Raw genomic sequence first — 18741 nt, 5'->3', positions numbered from 1 at the left:
CCTCTGAATGTTAGCCAGGTCGGCGTCCACAGCCTCCGGAACACCCGTTGCCCTCAACAGTCGGTCTCTCTCCTCCTTAGACCTGAACGAATGAACCACAAATGACTACAAAAGGAAGCCAGAAAGCCACACGTCATCAACAGGACATTCGGGGGAAGGAGTGGTCCTGAGGTTGGCCCGGCTTTTAACTGATCCAGGATGAAATATGGTCCTTGCCAGAACATGGGGTGGTCCAGTGTTTTGAAGTCTGTCCACAGAGAGAGGTAGGGTCTCCAACGGGACTGCGGGGACGTGTATTCGTAGAGCAGAGCCAGCAGCAGGGGGACCCAGCCGGACGGGCTCTGCAGGGAGGACCTCTCTGTGGAGGGAATCGGGAGAAAACGGGTCAACACAAGAACTTCCAGCGACTCCAGCGAAGGACTCTTCCTTCACCTTTCTCCAGCAGGACGGAGACCTCGGTGGTGTCCTGGTGGAGGAGCGCCGATCTGGGGACGGTGAATAAAACCTCTCCCTCCTCAATGTTGTCCGTGGCCAGCATCCCAAACTCTGCCACGGTTCCCTCTTTGCTCACGCGCACCTACAGGGGGACGGTGAGGTTATGAAGAAGAGGAGAAACCGGGGGCGTCTTCCTCAAAAAGGCGTTTGACAAATACTCACACACGGCAGGAACAACCAAATAAACATGTTCATTTGTTGATTCATATTCACACCTTGTCGCAGAGAACCAAGCCGACTGTTTTGCACCACTGCAGGAAGTCCGGCAGCGGATTCATCTCTGGACCGTCACCGATCTGTCGATAGCAATCAGACATCGATAACAAACAATCAGACATCGATAACAATCAGAAATCGATAACAAACAAACATCGATGACAATCAGACATCGATAACAAACAAACATCGATGACAATCAGACATCGATAACAAACAAACATCGATGACAATCAGACATCGATAACAAACAAACATCGATGACAATCAGACATCGATAACAAACAAACATCGATGACAGACATCGATAACAGTAAGACATTGTTAACAAACAAACATCGATAACAATCAGACACCGACAACAATAAGACATTGTTAACAAACAAACATCGATAACAAACAAACATCGATGACAATCAGACATCGATAACAAACAAACATCGATGACAATCAGACATCGATAACAAACAAACATCGATGACAGACATCGATAACAGTAAGACATTGTTAACAAACAAACATCGATAACAATCAGACACCGACAACAATAAGACATTGTTAACAAACAAACATCGATAACAAACAAACATCGATAACAATCAGACATCGACAACAAACAGACATCGACCACAAACAGACATCGATAACAAACAGACATCGATAACAAACAGACATCGATAACAAACAGACATCGATAACAAACAGACATCGATAACAAACAGACATCGATAACAAACAGACATCGACAACAAACAGACATCGACAACAATCAGACATCGACAACAATCAGACATCGACAACAATCAGACATCGATAACAAACAAACATCGATAACAAACAAACATCGATAACAAACAGACATCGATAACAAACAGACATCGATAACAAACAAACATCGATAACAAACAAACATCAATAACAAACAAACATCGATGACAAACAAACATCGATAACAAACAAACATCGATAACAAACAAACATCGATAACAATCAGACATCGATAACAAACAGACATCGATAACAAACAGACATCGATAACAATCAGACATCGATAACAATCCGACATCGATAACAATCAGACATCGATAACAAACAAACATCGATAACAATCAGACATCGATAACAAACAGACATCGATAACAAACAGACATCGATAACAATCAGACATCGATAACAGCGGTGCAGACTCTTGGCTGGTAACTTGAGCTCCGTCAGCCTGTCTCCAACTTCTCACCACGTAGCTTAGCTTAGCTTAGCTTAGCACAGGAGCAAAGGCGCGTGAGCCTCACTGACGTGCAGTGAGTTCAGTGTGAACCGTAACACGGACCCGCTGTACCGAATGTTTTTTGTTTGTTATTGTTATTAAAATCGTAACCTTGGGTCGTTTCGCGTGGGAAGCCATCCGGTTAGCGTGGCGGGGCGTCGGGTCTCCGCGGGGAGGTTCAACGAAGAGCCGGTCCGAGCGTGCGGACCGCGACGGGGAAAGGGGGTTTAATTTGACCTAAGCGTTGACTCGCAGGACAACAGCGTCTACGCGACACGTGGCTTTTACCGTGTTTAGGAACCGACTCGCAACGCTCACGCTCGTAGAACTCGAGGAAAGTTCTTGTAAAAGTCTATAAGGGCTTTAAGTCCAAATAGTCTGGTGCCTAAGGGCTCTCCCGCAGTTTGACTCCTTGGTGAAGGCGTTCTGTAAGTCTCTCCCCGGGGCGAAATTACCCAATTTTTATCAGGATGAGATGGTAAACACGCGGCTACGACCGGAGACCCGGAAGCATAAAAAAGCCCAACCAAGAATATATTTTCCCATTAATAACCGGCGAAATCGAGACATTTTAACTAACACGCCGCAGGAGAAACCAAAGATCATAGAAAATATAGACCGAAACCAAGGCGGACGTTGTGCAAAGAGAAAAAGGGGACACAAAAGCGCAAACTCTGGTTGTGACTGACAGAAACAAAGAAGATGATACATTTAGCGCGGAATTGTGATGTTACATCAAAACAAATGACATTAGAACAGGCCCGGTATTGAATTACTTTTGTACTACTACATCAGGTTTTATTTAAAGTGCCCACATTTATAATTTCAAAAATTGTCAATGAGAAAGGGTAAAATACAAACATTCAATGTAACATGCAACTGCAGAGGATACATACAAAGATAGTTATAAGGAAGCTAAATACATGTAAACATGTCTAAATGTATTTATTATAATTAATATAAAGAAAAATATGCGACACTAATTAAATAATATGTTTCACAAGTAGTTTTTCCTGACATTAAATTGGAGAATCAAGGTAGCAATCAAGCAATCAAGGTCACAATCCACGTGTCATCAAAAGTATTCTAATAATGTATTATTATTATTATTATTCTAATAATTCGTGAAAAAGAAATGTGTTCTCAAAGTATGATGAGGTAAGTCTTTGAAATGTTAACTAGGACTCACGTTGAACAGTCAAATCTGCTTTCAACGTCCAACATGACAACCCAACACTTGACTGTGTGCATGTTTACCCACAAAGTCAAGTGTATTTACTACCACACTGTCAGTGATTACAGTAAGCCTACTCTTAGCTAACAACATGCACAATATGGTTTATAATCTAATTATACACCTAATTTCCAAACCACAGCCTAAAGCCACTCGGTTCCTCTGTCATTTTAATAGTATATAACAACTTTAGTAGCTCTCAAGCGTTATAAAATTATTAGATAGTACATTTCAATATAAAAAGGCTGTCATGCAGTGAGTTTGCTTCACATAGACATATTTGCTGCACAAACAAAAAAGGGGCATTTAAAACTAACTGAGCATCTTCAGTGACATGATGAATTGTTTAAATTTTCATGTCAATGGAGATGAAACATACAAATCCAAGTGACCATAATCCGGGCGAAAAAATCAAGAGCCTAATACCAGAACTAATCTAAAATACAGATTATAGTCTTGTTGAATACATATAAAATATAAAATGTAAAAAATGTTGCAGCTGCAGCAGTTACCACACGGCCCACTGACCACCTCGATTGAGGTCATAGAAAAAAAATAATTTAATTAAATAAAACCCACCAAACTTGACATACAATTGAACAAATTCTACTTTGGAAGAAAAGAAAGTTTTGTTTAGCTATTGTTTGAGCACACAGGCCGATAGAAAACAATGGAAAGAGCGAGACAAATAACACCAAAAAAATAAAAAATATGTGATTTTGCGACTTAAAGTGTGTTTGAGTGAGGCCGCCTCACACATATGAGCTACGCGTCACATTTTACAGATAATAACCTCGGATGCACCGTGAAGGATCAGACGTTCCCGAGAAGCACAAGTGCTGAATGGTAAATTAAACATTGACCAGCAGGTGGAGCTCTTTGACATAACTTTCTGCAAAATGCCACATCGACACACCAAAAGTTGAGTTGTTGTAGGATACACTAGAAGGGCTCCTCAAGGCTCGTTGGTCTAGGGGTATGATTCTCGCTTAGGGTGCGAGAGGTCCCGGGTTCAAATCCCGGACGAGCCCTTACTTTTCAATTCATCTTATTTTGTGTAGCCCAAAATCGCAAATTACAAATTTGCACATGCGACATCCTCTGTCCAGAAAACACTCAAATTGGCACACGAACCCCCCCCCAAAAAATAAGAACAACAAAGAAACCTCAGGGTGAACAGTAGAGGATCCCTCTGCTGGGACGGACCTCAATGAATGTCATGTGTACAAAATGAACAACGTAAAAGATTTACAACACATTGAATTCCTACGACATAAAAACCTTAAAATAATGTTAATCACAGGTTACACACCGATGTGAAATGGAGGGAAACCTTGACATCCATTGAATCTTGATGACTTTTTTTGGCATCAGCCAGCATGTCCCTCTAAAGACCAGGGGGTACGGCACTAAAGTAGAATAAAGAAATCCAGGATAAGTGGAAAAAGTGCAGCTTGACTTACTGTGTTTGGCGCATCGTGGCCTAATCGGTTGCACGTTTGCAGAGCCAGGATGAGAAGGTGGAGCGAAATCAATCCAGATGTACACAGCTGGAATAACTGCGCGTCCCACGGGTTTCTTAAATAGACCACGGTATCGATCACAGATTTACTAATGAAATGGAGAAGACGCGCACGGCATATTTTTCACCGGCTGAGCAGCAACTAATTATGGAAACTCATAGAGCTGCAAACTTAAAAAAAAAAACTTTCAGTGAGATTTTGTCGGGAGTGACCAAAATTTTACCGCGCATATCCTAAAGAACTGATTCTGATTCATCTGTAGGGCCTTCTAGACTTGAGCTGAACCTTCAGACAACTATTGTTGTGCCTCGATCACTGTCTATGTGCCACAATGTGGCCTAATTATTAGACCTGTGTTTGAGATTTGACCCAGGTAGGTTTATTGACAATGGTATTCAACCAATTCTTAACTGAAACCAATATTCTTAATAATTGTATCCGTAAGAGCACTTAAAAAATGACAAGATTAGTTAGGGAGAAATATTTTTTCATTATTCAAAGGCTCACTTTGTCATACATAGAACATCAGCCGCTCTTCTAAAGATGAAGAGGAGCAGCTTTAGTTTGTGTTTCTGCTGAACTTTATATGTATATATATATATATATATATATATGTATGTATATGTATATGTATACATATACATACATATACACACATACACATGCACATGCACGGCGGTCTGGATCTCCCTGGAGGTGATGGTGGAGCGCTTGTTGTAGTGAGCCAGGCGAGAGGCCTCCTCAGTTTGAGACTGCGATCAACTCAGCCGACACTTGGATTTTAGTGCACGTGTATGCTGATCTTTACGGTATTGAACAAGTAACGCGAAAAGTAACCGGAATAAAAGCGGTTTAATCAAATATTCTGGACAATGACTGGAGTATGTGTGTTCAGGACCATTCTGACTACTACTGTACAAAAAAATTAATACTTTCACTGTACAAAGTTACATAATTATCCTATATTTCAAGTTCAAAAGGAACATTTCTCACGTTTGAACTGCAATAAAAATACTTTTCTCAATAATTCCAGTCAAAGACTAACATACATGTGTTAAGGACATATCTGACTACTATTGTAAGAAAAGTGAAATATTTTACTGTAAAGATTTGGAGATTTCTTCAAAGTAAAAGCCCTATAACTGCATGTTAAAAAAGACCATATCTCCATATTTGAAAAGCAATAAAAACATAAATCTCAATAATTCCAGGCCAGGACCAGTGTACTCGTGTTAAGGACCTCTCTGACTACTACCATGATGAATATCAAACATTTTTACTGTACAGATTTGAAGATTTCTCCAAAGTAAATGCCCTATAATTGCACATTCAAAAATACCATATCTCCATTTTTGAAATGCAATAAAAACAGATTCATCAATAGTTCCAAGGCAATACATATGTACCTGTGTTAAGGACCTCTCTGACTAATACCATGCTGAATTTGAAACATTTTTACTGTACAGATTTGGAGATTTCTGCAAAGTAAAAGCCCTATTTCTAAGTTCAAAAACACAATTTCTCAAAGTTTGAACTGCCATTTAAAGGAATTTATCAATAGTTCCAAGGCAGGACCAATGGACCTGTGTTAAGGACCTCTCTGACTACTACCATGCATTTGAATTTCTCAAAGTTTGAAATGCAATAAAAACAGATTTATCAATAATTCCAGACAGAAGCGTACATTTATCCGTACGACACTTTCATGACAATAAATTTAGTGAATATTTTGTATTTACAAGTTAAAGATTCTCGAAAATAAACCTTCGTCTAACATTTATACATTCATGGACATCTTTGATCTTAGTAAAAAAATAAAATGACCTTTTAGTTGGTTAACAAACGTGAATCCTAATATGGGGGGTCTATTTGGGGGGGGGGTCTACATCGTCAATTTGCCTGGTGGAGGTCACTGAGGTAGTCAAACAACTCTGCAGTGGCAAAGCCCCGAGGATTGATGAGATCCGTCCAGAGATGCTAAAAGCAATGGGTGTTGGGGGCTGTCTTTGATAACACGCCTCTTCAACATTGCGTGGAAGTCTGGGACAGTGCCAGTCGGGGGGCGATTTCATCGCTGCTTTTTGCAGATGATGTGGTCCTGATGGCATCTTCTGTCTGTGACCTCCAACTCTCACTGGAGTGTTTCGCAGTGGCTGGCGTCTCCCTTAGAGATAGGGTGAGAAGCTCGGCTATTCGTGAGGAGCTCGGAGTAGAGCCGCTGCTCCTTTGCGTCGAAAGGAGCCAGTTGAGGTGGTTTGGGCATCTGGTGAGGATGCCCCCTGGGCGCCTCCCTAGGGAGGTGTTCCAGGCACGGCCAGCTGGGAAGAGGCCCCCGGGGGAAGACCCAGGACTAGGTGGAGAGATTATATCTCTGCACTGGCCTGGGAACGCCTTGGGATCCCCCAGCCAGAGCTGGTAGGTGTGATCTGGAATAGGGAAGCTTGGGGTCCCCTGCTGGAGCTGTTGCCCCCGCGACCCGACGCCGGATAAGCGGTTTGAGATGGATGGACGGATGGAATCCTAACATTTTTTGGATGACTTGAAGGTTTTTAGAACTTTGAATATATGAAATCATAAACATCAAACATGTTCACAAAAAAACGTGAAATACCAAAATTATTACAAACCAAGACAACAATTCCATATTAACTGCATTTTTAAGACTTTTGTAGTGTATTTGGAGGCATCGGCTGGGGAACCAGTGCAAACAGCTGTCACACTGGATCTAAAAAAAGAGAAAAAATGAAGCACCTTTATTTAATGATGGTTGAGTAATCAACACACAATATTATAAATGAAAACAGTTGAATAAAGACCAGACAATGACCACAGTAAAATAATTAATTACCCAGTTTGTGAGCGCATCCCCCGGACCGGGTGTTTTTTTGGCTGGTTTGGTTTGATTCTGGGTCAGACGCTGATATACAAACACACATTTTAGATCTTAAATATTACAAAATCAAAATATAACAAAAAGGGCTTATACTTTAAAGAAATCTCCAAAACTGTGCAGTAAAATGATTTCAAATTCAGCATGGTAGTAGTCAGAGAGGTCCTTAACACAGGTACATTGGTCTTGGCCTGGAACTATTGGGAAATCTGTTTTTATTGCAGCTCAAATATGGAGAAATGGTGAGAAATCCAAATATTACTTTTCTTGTACACCAGTAGTCCTGTACACACATAGTTTGATCATTGTCTGCAATTTGCGATTTAAATAGCCTTTTTTCGGGTTACTTGTTAAATACCGTAAAGGTCAGCATATACGTGCACTAAAATTCAAGCGTCGGCTAAGTTGACCGCAGTATTTTGTGGACCATAATGATTCAAATTGGAAGTAAATAGGAATTGAGAACTTGGGAAATGGGAATGACCAAGCGGATACTTCTTGTCTGATGCAGAACTATTTGGTATTGGATATTTTTTTTCGATTTACAAATTAAGAAATATGTATTGTGAAATATGTAGAAGGCAGTGTTGAGAAATAAGTTCTTCAGAGGTAGTGGGGTGGCTCTTAAAAGAGCCGTTGTTGTTGTTGTGAGGCTTCTTCACGCCAGGGCGGGGGGACGGGGGGGGGGTAAGAGGCCGGGGCACTCTTACGGGCGGCCTTGGTGGCCAGCTGCTTCCTGGGGGCTTTTGCCTCCGGCGGACTTACGGCCGGTCTGCTTGGTTCGAGGCCATGACCGACTCGTCTCGAGAAGTAGTGATGTGTCGTTCGTGAACGACTCGTTCATTTTGAACGAATCCTTAAAAGGACTCGAAAGTAACGAGTCCTCTCAAAACAAGATTTGTTCATTTTCTCGTGGCCACGCATCGGGACTTGCATAGGCTCAGCCAAGGAAACAGAAACGAGTCGTTGAATGCAGGTCACGTGGAAAATTATCCTTCTGCCAACCAAGTGGTACCAGTGCTGAGCCCATGCAGGTCACGTGAAAAATGAACGATGAACAAATCATTGACCCGAAGGCTCGGTTGGCAGATGAACGAAACATTGACCCGAAGACACGGTCGGGAGGTGGACGATTCGTTCATCTGCCGGATACAGATCTTTAGATCATTTTTCTCGTGACCTGCATAGGCTCAGCACTGATCCACGCTAGCATCGGGCTAACGTCCCCGTCCATCCAAGTTAGCATCAGGCTTATGATCCCATCCATCCACGCTAGCATCAGGCTAACGTCCCCGTCCATCCACGCTAGCATCAAGCGAACACTTACATACAACACATAATAACAACCTCGCTACCAGACTGTGGACTTCACCGCTTTATAACAAAGCTTTTTTGCAACGTAAATGGATCAGTACCGCCGCTGCCCATTTTCAACACAGGGGACCGGCTATGCCCCGGAGAGGTCAGCGTTGTGTGGACGGGACGGGGCTATATCCTGGCCATCACACTACATAACGGGCGTTTCGTGTTGACAATGACCCATCCCGGAAAGTCCACTGAGTGCACGAACCCAAAGGTTCCGACATGCGAGCACCGCATGGAGGCCGGCTTTGGACCGGGGGGCAGCGGTGATTTTATCCCAGTTTGTATGTTTATTGGCGGACCTTTTATTGCAAGGTTCTGGCCGTCACTGGTAACCAGAGCGAGCTCATCGTCAGTGAGATCAACGTGACCCGGGTCCGGCGGTACGAGCGGAGTACTTCACGTGACCTGCATAGGCTCAGCAGCACTGGTAGCGATGAGCAGTCAGCATTCTTTCTCTGCGCCAGCAGGTTGCCATCGCCGTCGTTCTTTTCAAACGAAAATACCATCCAACCGTATTGGTTTAAAGACCATTTTTGGAGCTCAATTCCATCGTATATCTTCTTTTTTTCTTCTTTGGACGACCATCCAGCTTTTACACTGACGTTCTTTTTGTAAAAGGTGAGCTGTCTCTATGAGCGGTGTACTACCAACGTGAATTATCACGTTCGGTTCTAACAGACCTCGTTTGTGTTATGATGTATAGATTTACCGGTTTTCCCTTTAGGAAAACCTCTATTGTTATGAACGATGAAGAAATCATTGATCTACTTGGCGAGTTGATCAATGATTCGTCTTCGATTCGGATCTTAGGATCATTTTTCACGTGACCTGCAGTCAGAAGAGGAAACAGAAAGGATTTGTTTACCTCGTTCACTTTCTTGAGGTTTAGTAAGACTAAATAAGTAATAATTAATAATTACAGATTTCGTTATTTTAACTTTTTTGTACTTTACTTAGAGTTCAGCGTAATAGTTATGCCGTGATAATTGAATGATAGTGTGAAAATAAATGATCACGTCAAATCATCCAGACTGTCATGATACATTATTTTAATGCAGGAATTTATCTTACAACCCCCCCCCCAAAAAAAAAATAAACGAATGAATCGAAGAAAGATTCGTTCATTTTACTGAACGAGATTCAAAGAACCGAGTCGGTAAAATGATCCGAGCGGTGACGCTGATTCAGACCTCCGGCCCCTGATTGGTGGAGGACTCCTCCTGGAGCTCAGCCGCGCCTCTACGAGCGAGTCTCCGCTGCTCATTGGTGGAAAATGATTTCAAACTGTCCGCCAAATATCAGAGGTCCCGCCCTCTGCTCTCGCGCCTGGAGCCTCTTCTCTGGTTGGTGCGCGCGTCAGGAACCGTCCCGCCCGCTCCGGGGACATATAAAGGAGGCTTTGACGCGTTCACAGACACTTCCTTCCCTGAAACAGTCTAACAATGAGCGGCAGAGGCAAAACCGGTGGAAAGGCCCGAGCGAAGGCAAAGACCCGCTCCTCTCGTGCTGGACTCCAGTTCCCAGTCGGTCGCGTCCACAGACATCTGCGCAAAGGGAACTATGCGCAGCGTGTCGGCGCAGGAGCCCCCGTCTACCTGGCGGCAGTGCTGGAGTACCTGACCGCTGAGATCCTGGAGCTGGCTGGAAACGCCGCCCGCGACAACAAGAAGACCCGCATCATCCCGCGTCACCTGCAGCTGGCTGTCCGCAACGACGAGGAGCTCAACAAGCTGCTGGGCGGAGTGACCATCGCTCAGGGCGGCGTGCTGCCCAACATCCAGGCGGTGCTGCTGCCCAAGAAGACCGAGAAGCCCGCCAAGAAGTAAAGCCGGAGACCTCCATCTACCACAAAGGCTCTTTTAAGAGCCACCCACCCACACGAAAAGAGCTGTGATCCTATGGTACAATATCCCCTAATGTTGTCAATGATAAGACAATTTCTATTCACTTTTTTTCTTCTATTTTCAATCAATAATTTTAATAACCACCACATGCATTTCTCAACATGAATATCTCCATACATTTCAGATGTCGATTAAAAAATCAACCATCAAATACAATGAATATACACATAAAATATGCGCCTCTATATATAAACAAAAACATAAAAAAAATACTTTTCTGGTTGAGCTATTCTTTCCCCAGGCTGTCATATTTATGAATGCTGCCGTCTGTCATGAGTTTGATCCTTTCTGTACACACACGTCTGTGCGGGCTCTTCCAGTTTTGCAGGTCAGTAAATCACTCTACATGTCTGTTTCCAATGTAGATACCAAATACTAAAATGAATACTAGCAGGACATATTCTGTACAAATTTGACATGTATTGTGCAATATGTACGTTTTTAAACGTGCACGGTGTTATCTTGTGTTTGGACTTTTTCGATCAGTATTCGCTTTTGACTCTGCTCTCAGGCACAGTAGCCATATTTACGCATGCTCAGTTCAATACCAGAAGATAACCAATCCAGTGCTAGAGCCAGGACAGTGCTATTTGCATGAGAAGATAACCAATCCAGTGCTAGAGCCAGCACAGTGCTATTTGCATGAGAAGACAGCCAATCCAGTGCTAGAGCCAGCACAGTGCTATTTGCATGAGAAGACAGCCAATCCAGTGCTAGAGCCAGCACAGTGATATTTGCATCAGATGAGTATAAGAATACCGCCCTTCGCCATCGTTCAGATTGACAGCCGAAAAGCAAGACCAAGAATCATGCCTGATCCGCCCACCGTCAAAGCGCCCAAGAAGGGCTCCAAGAAAGCCGTGTCCAAGGCCGTCACCAAGAGCGGCAAGAAAAGGAGAAAGTCCAGGAAGGAGAGCTACGCCATCTACGTGTACAAGGTGATGAAGCAGGTCCACCCCGACACCGGCATCTCCTCCAAGGCCATGGGCATCATGAACTCGTTCGTGAGCGACATCTTTGAGCGCATCGCCGGTGAGGCCTCTCGCCTGGCTCACTACAACAAGCGCTCCACCATCACCTCCAGGGAGATCCAGACCGCTGTGCGCCTGCTGCTGCCCGGCGAGCTGGCCAAGCACGCCGTGTCTGAGGGAACCAAGGCCGTGACCAAGTACACCAGCTCCAAGTAAACCTGAAGTAGACCGCCAACACAAAGGCTCTTTTAAGAGCCACCCACCTCTTCTAAAGACTGTTTCCTCCAGTGTTTAATTGAATACAACTGTCACTGCAGTTATAATGGTTCTAGATCTTTGAATCATAAAAACTTGGGATATTCATCCTCGGTTTCATCGATGCTTAAGGTGAGGTTTCCATTTATATATAGAGGAAAAATGCGTATATTGTCCAAATTATTTCTAGAGAATCTAGAAAGGTATGGAATGCCGTTTTAGTCAAAATTAAAAAATTAAATAAATGAATAAATACGTAAATGCATGAAATATGCATTTGAAATACATCATGAAATAAATGAGGCAATAAATACATACATAAATAAATTAGGTAAATACATAAAAATTAAATACATTTAATTGTTTCATGGTACTTTTATTTATGAATACATTATGAAATAAAAGACTCTGGAAATGAAAAGTGGCATTATGAAATATAAGTACCATGAAATGATTAAATGTATTTAATTTGTATGTATTTATTACCTAATTTATTTATTTCATGATGTATTTCAAATGCATATTTCATGTATTTACGTATTTATTCATATATTTAATTTTGACTAAAACGGCATTCCATACAAAGGCTATTTTAAGAGGCACCCACTTCTAAAGAATAAAAAATATGGACAAAAAGTGGCGCTCCGAGAGGGTTAGACTGGATTTACAGTCCGTGCACATGCGACATCCTGTCCCAAAACCCTCACATTGGGAGAGTGTACATTTGTACAGAATAAACGAAGTAGAAGACGTTCAATTCCTATAACCAAAATGATTCAAATAATTGCGATTAGTGAGCAAGGTGTATGGCAGGACCGCTGCAGGGACAACAGTCAGAAGCCTGTGGGGAGGGAAAGCACAAAGACTTTAGGAGAGGGTAATGTTGGTTTATGATGACGGTAATATTAATAATGGCAGCCGCAGGTGTCAGCAGGGCCACGGTAGGAGGCCAGATATAACCATGACCCATGGAAACCTGTGTTGCGAGAAAGCCCAAATACTCCATTGAAGGAACAAATAAATGTTACATTAATGTTTACAGCAAAATAAATGGGGATATCAATATTGTTAGAGGCGGTTGGTGTCAACAGGGCCACGCAGGAGTCAGGACCAGAGTCCAGACAGAACTACGATTTACGGAGACCTGCAAGAAAGCACCAAAAAAAAATATCCGGGAAATAAGCTGAATTAGTGACTAACTATAAGGAAAATCAAAGAGGAAAGTTTTATGCTTTATCCTAAATGAGCTGACCGAATCTGCCCCCCGGACTGAAAGTCTGTGTTAAAAAACAAAAGAAAATCCCCTAAATGATATTTTTCTAACTTGAAATTTTATGACTTTTCCTAGATTGGCCCCAAATGTAGAAAAAGTGAAATGTTTCTTTTATTCACATTTCCATGTAAGCTGTACAAAAAAAGGTACAAAGGTGGTCTTCGGGTCAAAATGACCCATGAGTCAAATAAAGTTGAAATCAAAGTCACACAGTTATTTGCAGAATGTTACAATGTTTTCAATCAGCAGCAGAAGTAACCAAGACAAATCGGGTGGTCTTCTCGCGGACTGCTGTGCCTTTAAACAGTCTCAGATAATTTAATAGTAAATCTGAACAAGACAGTAGCAGACGTGAACAACACATGATAGGTGGCGTTCTCGCAGACTGCAGAGCTCTTTTTCTGTGGATTTCCAGAGGTTATAAAAGCGCTGCAGGTGACAGGACCCCGAATTCTCTTTGCTGAAGCCATGAGTGCGCGTTAGAATGTTGAAGAGGCTCTAGAGCTGATTTTTGTCCAGCAAGACAACTCTGATTCAGAAGAGGAAGATATATCAGAAGAAGATGGGGAGGAATACAACCCAGAGCATGATGAATCATCTTCAGAAGCAGAAGAAGAAAACCCTGAAGCTGAAAGAGAGACTTTCCTTTCAAAAAATTGGCAAAATAACATGGTCCTCAGCAGCATATGACCAACACGGCAGGCATGCCAAACAAAACGTCTATACAGATAAAGTGAAGAGGGAAAACTCAGGTAGCACATTTTGCGATGAATGACAAGTTGTTTCGTCAAGCAAGATAAAAATTTGGTGTTTAAAATTCAATTAAGCTACTTCTATGGGGGGTTTAGTGAAAACGGTCATTTTGACCCCGAGGATACAGGAAATGAGGACAACAGGAGGGTTAAGAGATTTACAAGAGCAGCCCCACAACAAAGAATTACAGTAATCCAGTCTAAAAGTAACAAACGCATGAACTAATTTTTCTGCATCACTTTGAGACAGGCTGCTGGACACCAGAGACTTTCCATCCATAAAAACTGTATCACGTGACAGCCGGCTTGGAAGGCGCTCTTGGCCTATCAAGATAACTTCTGTTCACTTTGATGTTTCTAAGACATTATTGAAGTCTAACAAGCTGGTCGGTCTGCATAACAATGGAAGTTTATGCAGTGTTTTTTGATAACATCGCCCAAAGGAAGCATATACAGGGTCCAGGCCCAGAACCTTGTGGAACCGTGACCAACATTGGTGGTCATCGTGGATTCACCGTTTACGAGCACAAACTGGGATCGATCCAATAAATAGAATTTAAAACAGCTGAGAGCAGTAATATCAATCTATCAATTCTAGTCTCTGCAACAGGACGGAATGATCAATGGTGTCAAATGCTGAGGTCCAGCAAAGCAAGAAAAGAGATGAGTTGGACTTGGAAAACCGTGCTTAAAACTCATATAGTCAATAACAGGTACCAGTATGAGCTTTTGTTGTGCCCATCCCCAGATTTGCATAGTTTGCGATTTTAACTGTGTGCAATTTCATAAGTGTTAAACATAAAACATGTTAAATCTGTTTAAAATCTCTATGAATTAGTCAAACCTTTTGATTGTTATGCATAGAAATACTTTTTTTTATGAATGTTAGTAATGGCAATGATGGTTAGGTTTGCTAATAGGATTCATCAGCACAACAGAAATAACGTATGTGTTATAGTAACAGTGCTATGGGAGCATAAAAGTGTAATTGAGGATTACACATTGATGTATAAAATAACAGAAGACATGTCCACAGTGAGCAGCTCTCATTGGAGGTCTGATTAAACTGCACCATAAGCCACCACCGTCTTCAGTGTGTTTACTGTTCGCAGTATAACTCTAGTTTATTAAAAACTGATCAACATCTGATGGTTATTTTTACATTGCAATCCTGAATAAACATGTGGAGCAGTTGGAAAACGACTTTTGATGGTGATGTGATGCAATTTAAATACTTTAAAGAGAGAATGGAGTGGGAAAAGCCGCTGATCACTGCTGTCCACGGCGCTGAGTAGGTGAGGTTTGGAGGCTCCTCAAACAAAACGCATCGATCATCAGAGCTCTACGTGACCTGAACATGAAGAGAAACTAGTCCGCTATCGGCTCCTCCACCTTCAGCCTCCAGCACATGATGCACATTTAGTTTTTAGTCTTTAATCAGTGGAGAGAAAACACAAGTGACTCGACTTTCAGGCTGCACGAGGAACGCCGGGCTGGGTTGAGTCTCTACGGTTCTCATGGTGCGTTTAAGTCCAGTCCGCTGCTTTGAGCTCTTCATCAGTCTCACTCTCTCGAGTCCTCGACGACACAAACGCACAACAACGGGACAACATGGCAGAAGTAGCTCCAGCTCCAGCCGCCGCCGCGCCCAAAGCAGCCAAGAAGAAGGTGTCCAAGCCGAAAAAGGTCGGTCCCAGCGTCTCTGACCTCATCGTGAAAACTGTGGCCGCATCCAAGGAGCGGAGCGGCGTGTCTGCTGCCGCCGTCAAGAAGGCTCTGACAGCCGGAGGATACGATGTGGACAAGAACAAGGCCCGCGTCAAGACCGCCATCAAGAGCCTGGTGGCCAAGGGGACTCTGGTCCAGGTCAAGGGGATCGGGGCCTCCGGCTCCTTCAAGATGAGCAAGACCACCGCCGACCAACCGGCAAAGAAAGCCGCTCCTAAAGCCAAGAAGCCCGCGACGAAGAAACCCGCAGCGGCCAAAAAGCCCAAAGCAGCGGCAGTGAAGAAAGTTGTAGCCGCTAAGAAGTCACCGAAGAAGGCCAAGAAACCCGCAGCGGCCAAGAAGGTGGCCAAGAGCCCCAAGAAGGTAGCAAAGAGCCCCAAAAAGGTGGCCAAGAGCCCCAAGAAGGTGGTGAAAAAGGCCCCTGCAGCCAAGAAAACTCCAGTGAAGAAGGTCGCTAAGCCCAAAGCCAAGAAAGCAGCACCCAAGAAGAAGTAAACTGATATCAGTCTGAAGAACCAACACCTCTATAAAAGGCTCTTTTAAGAGCCACCCAATCCTTCCTCAAAGAGCTTTTCCTTCATTATTCAGCTGTTGAGACTATAGGTGTGATTTCCAGAATTTAAATGAATCATACAATGGCTAGGAAATTCACTCACATAATGCAAAAGTATCAATTACATTTCCTCAAACAAGCCAATTTACAATTTGCTATAGATGAGTGACGTTACAAGTACAATTACAAATACAAATACAAGTGCTACAATTTTTAGTCTTAGTCTTTAGTCGAGGTACAGTCTGAAGAAAGTAAATGTTCAGCACTGTATTGAAGTACATGTTCAGCACTATATAATGGAGAGAACTAAATTAGCAGACACATGGGCTACTTGAACAGCAAAGAAAAGTGGAGAAAGAGTACCCATCATGTAAAATTACATCTAGACATTGCATAGATTGCAATTGATTAAAATTTTTCCAGATGGTTACAGTTGTCATAGAACGTATACTAAATTTTGATAATCAACAGGAAATCAACTCTTCGGAGAGGGAGTGCGTGGCCCTTAAAAGGACCGTTTGTGTGTTGGTAACAGAAGTCTGTGTTTATCCTCCGAAGCCGTACAGGGTGCGTCCCTGTCTCTTCAGGGCATAGACCACATCCATGGCGGTCACAGTCTTCCTCTTGGCGTGCTCGGTGTAGGTGACGGCGTCGCGGATCACGTTCTCCAGGAAGACCTTCAGCACACCGCGGGTCTCCTCGTAGATCAGGCCGGAGATGCGCTTCACTCCGCCGCGGCGAGCCAGACGGCGGATGGCGGGCTTGGTGATGCCCTGGATGTTATCACGGAGGACTTTACGGTGACGCTTGGCGCCTCCTTTGCCGAGTCCTTTTCCTCCCTTTCCTCTTCCGCTCATGTTGTCAGATAAGTTTGAAACAAGATGAGCGAGTAGGGTCAGTTCACAGATATTTAAACCCAGTCGGAGGACGTGATAGGAGACACGGGCGCTGCTTGAAGTTGGTTCCCTCGCGCCCCCTGCTGAACTACACCACTATTCAATGAATGTCTCCTGCTCGTTGTTGGACTTTCGAAATGTCCTTTGAATTCAGCCTTTGATGAATCTATGGAGGGATTTCTAAAGACAGACCCCTTTGTAATATTTAGCAAAAAGTTAAATCCTTAATTTCTGAGTGAGGCTACTGCTGGTCCATGTTTTAGATCACTGCATTTACTCAGCATATGGATCAGCTGAGACTACAATGTTAAACAGCATCTGAGACCTTTATTTCTAGCAGAAATCAAATTAAAGATGCCTCTTTGCATGAATTTAAAACATTTTTTAATGTTACCTTTAATTACCTGAGTAACCGATATCAGTTCATACTCCCAATATTTAAATATTGTAGAAAGAGAACAAGCTGAGTGTACAAACGTGCTCTATCGATCGGCCAACATAAAAAATGATCTTTCCTCATTTTTTCTGAAGTGAGTGAAGATCCTTAGTAGAGGAGTCCTCAGGTGTGTGCCTCAGGGTTGCTCCTGTTGCATCTCCCGCCAACTCTTCCACACCAGAAGATCTCAACCCTTCCCCAAAGCAACCACGCAACGAGGCAACTTCAGCCTGTTGAACTGACCCACGCCGTCGCCACGGCCCATCGCCAGCAACATGGTGACGTTACCTAGCAACCGGCGACACCATCAGCGAGAGGCAACCACCAGACACTCAACTACAACAGACGTGTGTGAGTTTACCTGCACGGTACGAGGTCAGCGTGCCGTTATCGGCCAGACAGCTGGCTGCCAGCGGGGACAGATCACCAATCAACCGATCAAAGGCACAGATTATCGAGGACTTCACGTCCTCAGAGGAGAACGTGCTGTCTGAGTATGATGACCTCGCTGTCAAACGGGGCTGATCGGTTTGAATTGATGCGTATGTTGAAAGTTAACTTGCCCGCGATATTTTGCCACACTTCTTGTCTTGGCGGTGTCAGATAATGCCAAGAATACAATCAATTTCATTATCTGTAGCCCAAAATGGCAAATTTTCCTCAGAGGCCTTTACAGTCTGCACACTCGTGACATCCCGTCTCAAAACCCTCACAGAAACATGGAAAACTTTTGATAGGAAGAAAAAAAAAAAAAAAGGGGAAAATAAACTTATGGAGAACGGCAGAGGATGCCAGGATGGACAGACTGTAAAATACGTTAAATTCCTCCAACAGAAATGATTCAAATATATGTATCATGGTATGAAATTCTTCATATGTCCAAGTAATATCAATATCATTCACACACACCGTACGGTCCTTATGACAGCAGTGAAAGAATGGTTGGGATTATGCCTGTTAGCTGGGGCACTTTGACGCTGAGGACA

General features: G+C 43.1%; 4 protein-coding genes, 1 non-coding gene and 1 pseudogene across 6 annotated transcripts in view; 4 read left to right on the top strand and 2 right to left on the bottom strand.

Moving 5' to 3' along the window:
* Positions 1-2247, bottom strand: part of LOC144391346 (N-lysine methyltransferase setd6-like) — a 3506-nt gene extending 1259 nt beyond the window's left edge. The window contains 5 exon segments of the mRNA XM_078097965.1: positions 7-82; positions 217-358; positions 433-577; positions 711-791; positions 2087-2247. Coding sequence (XP_077954091.1) covers positions 7-82; positions 217-358; positions 433-577; positions 711-791; positions 2087-2113 — 471 coding nt within the window. The 5' untranslated portion in view covers positions 2114-2247.
* A 1921-nt stretch (positions 2248-4168) lies between these two features.
* On the top strand, positions 4169-4240 carry trnap-agg (transfer RNA proline (anticodon AGG)). Its single transcript has one exon. It is a non-coding gene; the product is annotated as a tRNA-Pro (tRNA).
* A 6163-nt stretch (positions 4241-10403) lies between these two features.
* Positions 10404-10830, top strand: LOC120809509 (histone H2A). Its single transcript, XM_040163356.2, has one exon. The coding sequence runs from the start codon at positions 10430-10432 to the stop codon at positions 10811-10813; it is 384 nt and encodes a 127-aa protein (XP_040019290.1). The 5' UTR covers positions 10404-10429; the 3' UTR covers positions 10814-10830.
* Positions 10831-11666: 836 nt separating this feature from the next.
* On the top strand, positions 11667-15224 carry LOC144390812 (histone H2B 1.2-like). The gene has a single exon (XM_078097268.1). It carries the CDS (start codon positions 11701-11703, stop codon positions 12076-12078), a length of 378 nt encoding a protein of 125 aa, XP_077953394.1. The 5' UTR covers positions 11667-11700; the 3' UTR covers positions 12079-15224.
* Positions 12675-17280, bottom strand: LOC120809514 (histone H4). The gene has a single exon (XM_078097269.1). The coding sequence runs from the start codon at positions 17278-17280 to the stop codon at positions 16969-16971; it is 312 nt and encodes a 103-aa protein (XP_077953395.1). The 3' UTR covers positions 12675-16968.
* On the top strand, positions 15754-16389 carry LOC120809507 (histone H1 pseudogene; annotated as a pseudogene). Its single transcript, XR_013454628.1, has one exon. The product of XR_013454628.1 is annotated as a histone H1 pseudogene (transcript).
* Positions 17281-18741: the final 1461 nt, after the last annotated feature.

Source organism: Gasterosteus aculeatus, chromosome Y (assembly GCF_964276395.1).
Source record: "Gasterosteus aculeatus chromosome Y, fGasAcu3.hap1.1, whole genome shotgun sequence".
Lineage (NCBI taxonomy): Eukaryota > Metazoa > Chordata > Actinopteri > Perciformes > Gasterosteidae > Gasterosteus > Gasterosteus aculeatus.
Note: the sequence above shows the minus strand (reverse complement) of the source record. Positions and strands in the feature narration are given on the sequence as shown.